The sequence below is a fragment of the Hemitrygon akajei genome, chromosome 5 (assembly GCF_048418815.1).
Source record: "Hemitrygon akajei chromosome 5, sHemAka1.3, whole genome shotgun sequence".
Lineage (NCBI taxonomy): Eukaryota > Metazoa > Chordata > Chondrichthyes > Myliobatiformes > Dasyatidae > Hemitrygon > Hemitrygon akajei.
Window position 1 is genome coordinate 170,262,950 of NC_133128.1, and position 12,239 is coordinate 170,275,188.

General features: G+C 40.7%; 1 protein-coding gene across 5 annotated transcripts in view; it reads right to left on the bottom strand.

The window, feature by feature from the left end:
* LOC140728444 (juxtaposed with another zinc finger protein 1-like) overlaps nucleotides 1-12,239 on the bottom strand; it is a 339,002-nt gene that overhangs the window by 199,160 nt on the left and 127,603 nt on the right. For all 5 annotated transcript variants that reach the window (XR_012099075.1, XR_012099074.1, XR_012099076.1 and 2 more), the window contains exon 2: nucleotides 8,116-8,188. Coding sequence is in view for 1 of the 5 variants with exons in the window: in XM_073047172.1 (XP_072903273.1) it covers nucleotides 8,116-8,188 (73 nt within the window). In the remaining 4 variants the exon portion in view is untranslated. The remainder of the gene's footprint in view (nucleotides 1-8,115; nucleotides 8,189-12,239) is intronic.

Below are 12,239 nucleotides of genomic sequence, written 5' to 3' on the forward strand. Positions count from 1 at the left end.
CAACTGAACACTTGTTAAAAGTGGCTGTATTTCACTTTATTCTCCTTTCTGTTTTTTTTGTCATCAAAGGAGCTCTTGGTTTGTATGTTCTTCCTTTGACCTATAGTGGAAATCTGCTCTACTCTATTTCAAACCATTTCTTCCTTAAAAGATAGTTTTGGTTAACAATCATTGGTTGCAATTTACATAGGCCAAAAACACCCTCATACTACTGAAATTGCCATCTCCCAATTAATTATCTTTACTTGTTTTTTTGTAGCTAAATCTAAATCTGATTATGTCATATCTCTCTTTTAACGGACATATTGTGCACTTAATCACCTCATTCCCAACAACTAGATCCAGCAATGTAACATCCTTATTAGACCAGCAACCTCTCTGGAAAATTACCTGGACATATTTTAGAAGTTCTTTGTCTTCTCTGTCCTGACTACAAACACAATTTATATCACAGTTCCACAGAACTATAGCACTTTTTAAACATATCTCTGCACTTTCACATCTTTACTATTCAGTTATGACTAAAGGTATATACTCATATTCTGTGTCATGCCTCCTCCTTTATTTCCTGAATATTATATGTCCAAGAATATTTAATACTCAATCCTGCCTTTTAAGGCAAGTTTCTATTATCTCCACCACACCATATTCCTATCTTATGTGTTTTCACAGTTTGCTCCTATAATTATTATAAAAACTCTTTAAAATTCTATGAATATCTCTGAATTTTTAAGTCACTTAAAGGCTGTAAAATAACATTTTCTATTCAACTTGTATCCATAGTTGTAATAATTATTGAGACAGCCATTTCCAGAAACATACATAAAGTATAACAATGCTTCCTGCTGGCTGCCATATGTAATAATTTATCAACGAAGGAATTCTTCTTAAAACTGCAATGTCATAATTGTTAATTGTCAAAGTCAAATGCTAAGTCACCAAAGTCTTAACCACCCTGGAACTGCGGTTCACATTTAATAAATACTGTAACTTATGTTTCTTGTTAGAAATTGGTCAAAGCCATTCTGTATGTACTATTAATTACAAAACACAGAACACTGGCCAAGTCACATTTGTGGAGGCAACAGGTATATGTTTCATGTCAGGACCCTGCATCAATCCTATTAATTACTCTCAAATCCATTTGCCACAGACCTCTTGAGTTAATTTTTTATTGAAATATTGTGCCACACAGAAATTTAACCAAACACCCAAGAGAATTTAGGTATCAAGGTTTTTGTGTTCATTGAATGTTGTTGAATTGATTCCTTGTTATCCCTGAGCAAAATGTGGCCTACTATCAGAAAAGGCAGTAAATGCTGCAGGACCTCAACAGGCAAGGCAGCAACATGCCATCAAGTTGGAGGCTACCCAGACTGAATATAAGGTGTTGCTCCTCCAACCTGAGTGTGGTCTCATCGTGGCAGTAGAGGCCACGGACTGGCATGTCAGAATAGAAATGGGAAGTAGAATTGAAACGGGTGGCATCCACCAGAAAAAGCTTCTCGAGGTTATGTTAATTCCCCTCTGCCTTTACCATTCCCCATTCCCCTCTCTCATTTTATCTCCTTAACTGTCCATTACCTCCCCCTGGTGTTCTTCCCCCTTCCCTTTCTTCTGTGGCCTTCTGTTCTCTCCAATCAGATTCCCTTCTCCAGCCCTTCATCTCTTTCACCAACTGATCTCCAGCTCTTTACTTCACTCCTTCCCCTCTCCCGGTTTCACCTATCACCTAAAACTTGTTCCTCCCCTCCTCCCATCTTCTTACTCTGACTTCTCATCTCTTTTTCCCAGTCCTGATGAAAGGTTTCAGCCCAAAACATCAACAGTTTACTCTTTTCCAAAGATGCTGCCTGGCCTGCTGAGTTCCTTCAGCATTTTGTGTGTATTGCTTTTGTGATCGGAAAAGGCAACTCATAAGGATGTAGATGATGTTGTAGCTTTTACAGTACCTGAGAATAGACAGCCTGAATTAGTTTGCAGCTCTCAAGTCTAGTATGTGGTTTCTCCTGCAGGTAGGTACCCAATTAGATTTTTACGTGCACTTCACTTCCAAACCATTCCTCTCATTGCTGAAAATACCATATCCCAAATCTTTCCCAACCAAACTCAAACTGGGGCACACCCATTTTCCACCGCAGAACTAGCAGAGGAACAATGTTTATGCATGGTTAAGCCTCAATCCATTGCAAACTGTGCCTGAATTGCAGCATAAACAAGGAATGGTCACAGAATATTGCTTGGTTAAAAACTTTAACAACAATTTCATGGTCCATATCTTGAAACAGCACATAAGTATTTCCCCAGAGAATTATAATAGCGTAAATATTTATGTTATGTGGCAAGGTTTACTTGAGTCAATCCCATGGCAATGGAATTTCTGTAGTTTCCAGGACTGTAAGGCACTGGATACAATAAATGGCCCTGAAAGACTCACAGGTGACGTGCACCTCACCTGGCACTTTGGGGTCTTGCATGGTGGTTGGAGGGCAGGTGTAGGGGTAGGTGTAGCACTTGACATGTTTGCAAGGGTAAGAGGACAAGGACTCACAAAGAGTTATCCTTATGGAAAGCGAAGGGGGGAGGGGAAGGGGAAAGATATGGAAATGACAGAAGTTTTGCAAAATGATATGCTAGATATGGAGGCTACTGGGATGGTAGGTAAGAACAAGTGGAACTCTATCCCTGTTACAGCAGCAGGAAGATGTGGTGAAGGTGGATGTGCGGGAAATGGAGGAGATATGGGTGAAGTCAGCATTGATGGTGGTGGAAGGCAAAAAAGTGGACATCTCAGATGTCCTGAGAACAGCTGCAACAGAGATGGTGGAACTGAGAGAAAGAAATAGCATTTTTTAAGAGTCATGGTGGGAAGACATAGAGTCTTGATAACTGTGAGAGTCAGTGGGTTTGTAAAAGATGCCAGATATGGAGACAGAGAGATCAAGAAATGGGAGGGAGGTGTCAGAAATGGACTAAGTAAATCTGAGGGCGGGGTGGAAGCTGCAAGCAAAGCTGCTGAAATTGACAAGCTCAGCACGGCTGCAGAGAAAGAATTAAAGCATTACCAGTGTGGGCTTGGAACATGGACTGTTCCACATAGTCAAAGAAAAGGCAGGCATAACTAGGGCCCATGTGACTGCCCATGGCTACACCTTGGGTTTGGATAAAGTGAAAGGAGCTGAAAAAGAAATTGTTGAGGATACGAACCAGCTCCATAAGACAGAGGAAGGTAGTGGTGGAGAGGAACTAGTAAGATTTATTATTTTGGAAGAAGCAGAGATCTTTAAGGCCTTCCTGATGGGGATTAGCAGTATATAGGGATTAGAAGTCCACAGTGGAAATTAAGGTGATTAGAGCCAGGGAACTGAAAGTGACTGAAGTGATAGAGAGCATGTGAAGTGTTATGGACATAGATAGGAAGGGACTGACCCAAGAGGGACAAAATGGAGTCAAGGTATACAGACAAACGTTCAGTGGGGCTGGAGCACGCAGAAGCAAGGAACCTACCAGGACAGTTAGGTTTGTGGATCTTGGGTAGGAGGTAGAAATGAGTACAGGAACTATGAGGTTGGTGGCAGTGGATGGGAGATCTCTAGAGTTGATGAGATTAGTGATGGTGTTGGAGGCAGTAGTCTGATACTTTTTAGTGGGGTCCTGTTTAAGGAGCAAGTAAGAGAGATGAGAGCTGTCGTCTAGCCTCAGAAAGATTGAGGTCAGACCACCAGACTACAACAGCACCCTCCCACCAGCCTATAATTTTGCTGCTGAGGTTGGATTTGCTTGATGAGAGTGGTGGGGCAGTGCATTCAAAGGGGTTGAGGTTTGAACAGGAGACTCATGTGGTAAAGTCTTGACAGTTGATATCCGGTCAGCAGTTAGAGATGATAAGTGGGCAGAAGGCCACAGAGGAGTGTCCAAGAAGAAAAGTACAGCTGAAGACAGGGGAAGAGGGTTAATGGTGGGGGTGGTGAGTCCCTGCCAAAGAAAAAGGACCAGAGACAGAGGTGCTGGAAGAATGGCTTGGTGTCGTTGTGGACACGGAATTCATTGCAGTATGGGCTCAGTGAGAGAAAGGTAAGGCCTTGTGAGGACATAACTTTCTGCTTCAGAGAGGGGAAGATTGGAGGGGATGGTGAAAACATGCCAAGAGTTGGAGCTGGAGTCAGAGTTCATAAAAGGGCATTCTCTTCCACTGTCATCGATGCTGTCCTCACCTGTACCTTCTCCATTTTCCGCACATCTGCCATTACCCCATCCTCCCACTGTCGTAATGTAAAGGTTTTCCGTCCTACTTATCTACTACCCTAACTACCTTCATATCCAGCATATCATTCTCTGGAACTTCTGCCATATCCTTCACCCTCCCTCCCCTCCCCATCTCTCAGCTTTCTGTAGGGATCACTCTCTATGTGACTTCCTTGTGCACCCTCTGATATCCCTCCTGGCAATTGTCCCCGCAGGTGTGACATGTGCCACACCTCCCGCTCACTACCATTTAAGGCCACAAACAGCTCTTCCATCCGAAGCAGCACTATATCTGAGATTCTGTCGGGGGTCATCTATTATACCAGTGTGGTCTATTCCACATCGGTGAGACCCGATGCAGATTGGCAGACTGCTTCATCCAGCACCTTTATTCTGCCTGCTGCAAGAGGCAGGTTCGCTTGATGGCGATCCATTTCAAATAGACTTCCCATTCTCATACTGACATGTTTGTCCACGGCCTCTGCTACTGCCACGGTGAAAATAAGGTGATTAGGGCCAGGGAACTGAAAAGTAGAGGAGCTACACCTCATAATCCATATTGGTAACTTCCAACCTGATGGCATGAACATCATTTTCTCTAACCTCTGGTAATTACTCCCCACTCCCCCTTTTTCCATTTACCCTATCACACCTTCTCACCTGCCCATCATCTTCCTCTGGTTCCCCTCATCCTTCCCTTTATTTCATGGCCACTGTCCTCTTCTATTAGATTCATTCTTCACTCCTTTATCTCTTTTTACTTCACCCCCTCCCCCACCCATCTTCCCTCTCACTTTGTCTTATCTATTATGTTGTAGCTTGCACTGCACCCCCTCCCTCTACCTTCTTATTCTGGCTTCTGGCCCCTGGCCCCTTTCTTTCTAGTCCTGATGAAGGGATGTGACCTGAAACATTGACTGTTTATTCCCCTCCATTGATGCTGCCCATCTTACTGAGTTACTCAAGATTTCCAGCATCTTCAGAATCTGATGTCTACCTTTCCAGATTTCCCAACTTAATTTTGCTTCAACTTATCTGCTCTTAAAACTCTTATCCATACCTCAGTTACCTTGGGATTTGATATTTTTCTAGTGCTCTTGCAGATAGTCTCCCTCATCTCACATGTTGTACCCAAAAGATCATGAAAAACTATTGTGCCTGTGTCATAACTCACACTTACGTACATTTACCCATCACTTAATGACCTAGCGCAGGGGTGTCAAACTCATTTTAGGTCACGGGCCGGATTGAGCAAAATGCAGCTTCATGCGGGCCGGATCAGTCGGACGCGTGCAAACGCAGCTTTCGTTGCCTCCGTTTTTTCAGCCTGCTCTCATGTGTCTCAGTCTCTGCTATAACTACAAAGTGTTTCACTTTACAAATTCCGTTTCTTATGAAGAAGTCTGCCGAGCAAGACTGCCGAATAAACACTAAAAACCCTTAAAACCTGGTACCTGAATAAACTCAGCATTAGCCATATCATACGCCATAGGCGCTTCGATTACTGGGGCCAGCTTTAATAGTAATTAAATACTATCTCGCGGGCCAAAGATAATTCCACCACCGGCCGGATTTGGCCCACGGGCCTTGAGTTTGACATATATAACCTAGCGGATCTTCTGTTTTAGCAGCACCTCAGTTTAAAAAATTCTCATCTTTGTTTACAATGCTTTTCACAACCTCACCACTGTGCATCTCTGTAATCCTTTCAAATTTTCAAAAAGCTCCTGCATTCTTCTAACTTTTGATAACTCCATATATTTTTGCTTCAAAATTTTTAGCCCCACCTTCAATTGCTAAAGTCCTAAGTCTCTATCTCTTTTTCCTCCCTTAACACACCCAAAAAACTATCTCTTTAGTCATCTGTCCTAAGAAAGTTTGTGAACCCTGTCTTTTCTCTATTTCTGCATTAATGACCTAAAAATGTGATCAGATCTTCACGCAAGTCCTAAAGCTGGATAAAGAGAATCCAATTAAATAAATAATACAAAAAACATTATACTTGTTCATTTATTTACTGAGAAAAATGATCCAATATTATATGTATTTATTGGAAAGGGTATGTGAACCTTTGCTTTCAGTAACTGGTGTGATCCCCTGGTACAGAAATAACTTCAATCAAATGTTTTCAGTAACTGTTGATCAGTCCTACACATCAGCTTGGAGGAATTTTAAGCCATTCCTCCTTACAAAGCTGTTTCAACTAATGGTTGGTTGGATTCCTTGGATGAACTGCTTGCTTCTACAACATTTCTATAGGATTAAGGTCAGGACTGACTCAGCCATTCCAAAACACAAATTTTCTTCTTTTTAAGCCATTCTGTTGTTAATTTACTCTTGTCTTTTGGATCATTGTCTTGTTGCATTATCCAACATCTATTAAGCTTCAGGTGACAGACTGCTACCCTGACATTCTCCTATAAAATGTCTTGATACAATTTTGAATTCATTGATTGCAAGCTGTCCAGGCTATGAGGCAGTGAAACAGCCCCAAACCATGATGCTCCTTCCACCATGCTTCACAGTTGGGATGAGATTTTGGTTTCGGTGTTGGTGTGCAGTTCCCCTTTTCCTTCAAACATAGCAATGTGCATTTCTGCCAAAAAGTTCACCTTTTGTCTCATTTATTCACAGAACATTGTCCCAGAAGTGTTGTAGAACATCCAGATGGTCTTTTGCAAACTTGAGATGTGCACCTACCAGCCTTCTCCTTCCCACCATCCCCCCACCTTCTTTATAGGGCCCCGCCCCCTCCCTCTTCAGTCCTGATGAAGGGTCTCGGCCCGAAACGTTGACTGCTCATTTCCACGGATGCTGCCTGACCTGCTGAATTCCTCCAGTTTGTTGTACGTGAATCTCTGAAGAGTATTGATAAAGGCTGGGGTCACCCATCTTGTAAAGACACTGGCCTGAAGATGGCAATGGCCAACCACTTCTGAAGAAAAAACTTGCCAAGAACAATCATGGTCATGGGACAACGATCAACCACATCATACAACACGCCATATAATGATGACATAACATAAAATGGAAATAACATCAGCACTACAAAGATATTGCACTTTAACAGAGAAAAAAATAAACGAAGTACAAGAAATGCTGCAAGTCCACTTTATGAGTACAATATGAACTACTAGAAATTTAAGCATCAGCACAAATCTTTTAAATAAAAGATGAAAATATGCATTATTTATCAAAAAAACTGCTGAATTGAATAGATTATGGCAATATTACACAATTATTTGCATGCCACATAAAAACACGTTTTACTGAGACATTAGATAAACAATATAATTGGCACAGAAGAGGTGATAAGGCCTAAGACAGATCAGCCATGATTATCTTGCATAGTCAGGCAGGGTTGAGGAGCCAAGTGGCCTACTGGTACTCCTATTTTCATTCATTCTTATTATGTAATAATGAGATTCTTCCTTCCCAAAGTATTTAAAGTACTTAATAACCTGTTTTTAAACAATATGGCAAAAATTCCTGAGAGCCCATCACTTACAGGAATTTGATGGTTTTGAACCAGCTGATGATCTTGATCATTGGACGTTATTTCTATTAATACTCCAATACTCTTTTAATTCAGTTTTTGGCAGCACTACAATAAATTTTACGAGGGAACCAAGTACATTTCTAAGGAGCACAGGAACCAGGGTCCTGGTGGGTTCAAAAAGGAGCATGGGAACCAGAGTTGCGGAGAATGGCGAATGAGTGAGTTTATGCGAGAGTGAACTAGATGCTGAACAACTGAGATTTGCAAACAGGCAGATAAGGGAATATTTGAATTCTACTGTACCTTGCAAATAGATTCTGCTGAATACAAATTCAAAATTAACTTCAAATGGTAAAATCCAAAATTTATACCTATTGATATAACTTAGTGCGATATACGATGGCTGCTGTTGTTCTTGCCTTTCCAATACCTTGGGGTCATTTTCTGTTAAAAGAATAAATTAAGAATAATTTATTAATAGAAATCATAGAGTTTTAGAGAACTACAACACAAAAACAGGCCCTTTGGCCCATCTAGTCCATGTTGAATTATTATTCTGTCTGGACCCATCCACCTGCATCTGGACACTAGCCCTCCATGCTCCTCCCATCCAATCTTCTCTTAAATGTTGAAATTGAACATGCATTCACCTCTTCCACTGGCAGCTTGTTCCACACTCTCACCACCATCTGGTTGAAGAAGTTCTCCTTCATGTTCCCATTAAACATTTCACCTTTCACCCTGAACCTTTAGTTCTAGTTCATTCAACCTCAGTGGAAAAAGTCTACTTGCTTTTACCATCTATACCTCTCATAATTTTTAACCATTTAACCATTACAGCATGGAAACAGGCCATCTCGGCCCTTCTAGTCCGTGTCAAACGCTTACTCTCATCTAGTCCCACCTACCTGCACTCCATTCCTTTCCTGTCCATATACCTATCCAATTTTTTTTTTAAATGACAAAAATCGAACCTGCCTCTACCACTTCTACTGGAAGCTCGTTCCACACAGCTGCCACTCTCTGATTAAAGAAGTTCCCCCTCATGTTACCCCTAAACTTTTGCCCCTTAACTCTCAACTCATGTCCTCTTGTTTGAATCTCCCCTACTCTCAATGGAAAAAGCCTATGTCAACTCTATCTATCCCCCTCATAATTTTAAATACCTCTATCAAGTCCCCCCTCAACCTTCTATGCTCCAAAGAATAAAGACCTAACTTGTTCAACCTTTCTCTGTAACTTAGGTGCCGAAACCCAGGTAACATTCTAGTAAATTTTCTCTGTACTCTATTTTGTTGACATCTTTCCTATAATTCAGTGACCAGAACTGTAAACTTTATACTGCAATTAAATTTTTCTTTATTCTGCTACACTCTAGAGAATAAATCTGTAACCTATTCAACCTCTCCTTATAACTCAAGACCCAGCAACATCTTTGTAAATTTTCTCTAAACTCTTTCAATCTTATAGGCTCACCTATAGGTAGGTGACTAGAACTGCATAAAAGTAATGAGAACTGACCATTTATATTATTTTAAGATTAGCTTACAAACAGTTGATTTAAATTGATATGTCAGGCAACTTTTATAGTACGTAACTGTAGAGAAGGATATCAAGGTTAAAGCACAAATGCGGAAGTGAAGCAGAGAGACAAAAAAATCTGTAACTCCATTTTTCTGAAAAAAATACCACAATAAAATTTCAAAGCAAACCTCAAAATACACATTTGTTACAATGAAGCAGGCAACAGTATCCTTAAAATGTTCCAATCATATTTCTCTAACGTACTTTGGGCAGTGGAGCAGCCCAGATCTTTCACTGGATGAAGGCCACCTTCTACCTGATCAAACTGATTACAAAGCAAAGAACCATGGCAGATAATCTCAGCTCACTTTACTAAGTACTTTGATATGATCAGAAAGACTGTAGATGGCCAACTCAGCTTCAAATATCCTCATGCCTGTTAACACCTCTTTCTATTCAGGGTTGCCTCAGCCTTGCCGTTAATGCTGGAGAACTCAGTGATCTCCCATACTCATCAAACAGCACATATTAGGCACTGTTAGTTCACTGATAATATTCTAATAAAGCCTGGCACAGAATATTGTTAGGGTTTTGAGTGAGTTTTATTGGGATGGAGGCAAAATTGCTCTCCTACCCATCTGACAGATATTGAAAATGATTTTTTTTTAAATTGAAAAAAAAATCTAGTGTTTATTTTAAAGAGTAATTGATTGTGCATCTCAAATTTGCCCTGAACTATGTGACTTCCAAAGCTATTTCCTCTTAGGAGATTATTTTCCCTGCAGTGGGGGAGGAAAAGAGGACATATGACTGAGATATATAAAAGATAGATTGCAGGAAACCATTTCAAAGGTTGATAAAATTGCACAAAGAGCATAAGACAATACAGCAGAGGAACAGGCCTTTCAGCTCACTATGCTTACTCCGACCATGACCCCAAGCTAACCAATCCCATGCGCCTAAACACAGCCCATGTCCTTCTATTCCCTGCCTGTTCACGTGCCTGTCTAAATGCTACTTAATTGCTACGGTATCTGCTTCTACCACTTCCTCTGGCAGTGTATTTCAGGCACCTACCACTCTTTGTTAAAGAAACTTGTCTTGCACATTTCTTTTAAACTTTCCCCTCTCACCTTAATCACATGCCCTCCTGTATTTGATATTTCCACCTTGGGAAAAAGATGCTGATCATCTATGCCTCTCATAATATTATGTGTTTCTATCAGGTCGCACCTCAGTCTCTGACACTCCAGGGAAAACAATCCAAGTTTGTCCAACCTCTTTTTATGGCAAAATACACTCTAATCCGGGCAACATCGTGATAAATCTGTTATGAACCCTATCCAATGTCTACATATTCTTCCTACATTAAGGCAGCTGGCCAAAGGTTTTATACAGCTGCAACACAATGTTCCATCTTTTTTTCTCAAGGCCTTGAATGATGAAGGTAAGCATGCCAAATGCCTTTACCATCCTATACAGTATGCCACTTTCAGAGAACTATTGTTGAATTCCACTGTAAATACTTTATGCAAATTATATCCTTGAAAAGATATTAAGTCTTTCAATTGAATCCTATAGCATCTTTTATTGGGTGTCAATGGCTAAAGGGTGAAGGCAGAAGAATGGGGCTGAGAGGGGTAACAAATTAGCTATGATGGAATGGTGGACCAAATGGCCTAATTTTGTTCCTATGTCTTATGATCTTATTTACAGGGTACATGGAAATTATCTAGATTGTTTTAATCAGTTTTATTCAGGATATCAAAGGGTATGGGGAGAAGGCAGGAGAGTGGGGATGACTGGAAGAAATGGATCAGCCCATGATTGAATGGCGGAGCAGACTCGATGGGCTGAATGGTCTGCTTCTGCTCCTATATCTTATGGTCTTATCCCTCTTTATCAATACTACAACTTTATTATGTAGCAAAACACTAAACTTTGCAAAATACAGTGGGCATCTGAGTTGAACTTTAAGCACAACTTTTATTTGCTTATAATTAGTGACAGGAGGCAAGTTTAAATGTTATAACACACAAGAACTCATAGGCATAAAAACAGAATAAGTAGAATTAATTGAAGAGAAGAAAGCCCTTTGAGATCGACTACATTCAATAACTCTCCATGCCATAAGCACTTAACTCTCGGTCTTTGGTCTTTTACACTGCTTTAACAAAGTGAACAATTTAGTGCAAGAAATAGTATCTCATCTTCGAATAAAGACTCTGTGGGAAGCATGCAGAAATTGTTGGGGCCGTAACAGAGCTATTTAAATCATTCTTAGCAACAGGTGAGGTACCAGAGGATTGGAGGATAACCAATGCTGTTCTACTGTTAAAGAAAGGCTCTAAAAATAAACCAGGAAAGTATAGGCTAGTGAGCCTGACGTCAGTATTATGAAAGTTATTGGAAGGTATTCTAAAGGACTGGTATATTATTATTTGGATAGACACAGACTGATTAAGGATAGTCGATATGGCTTTGGTCATTTCCAACCAATCTTATAGAGTTTTTCGAGGAAATTACTAGGAAAGGCGAAAAAGGCAAGGTCGTGGATGTTGTCTGCATAGACTTTAGCAAGGCCTTTGACAAAGTCCTGCCTTGGTCAAGAAGGTTCAGATGCTCGGCATTCAGGATGAGGTAGTAAATTGGATTAGATATTGGCTTTGTGGGAGAAGCCAGAGAGTGGTGATACATGATTGCCTCTCTGACTGGAGGCCTGTGACTAGTGGAGTGCTGCAGGGATTGGTGCTGGGTGCGATGTTGTTTATCATCTATATCAACAAATCTGGATGATAATGTAGTTAACTGGATCAGTAAATTTGCAGATGATACCTAGACTGGGTGTGTAGTGTACAGCAAGGAACGCCATCATGGCTTGCAGCAGGATCTGGACCAGATGGAAAAATTGGCTGAAAAATAGCAGATGGAATTGAATGCAGACAAATGTGAGGTGTTGCACTTCAAAGGG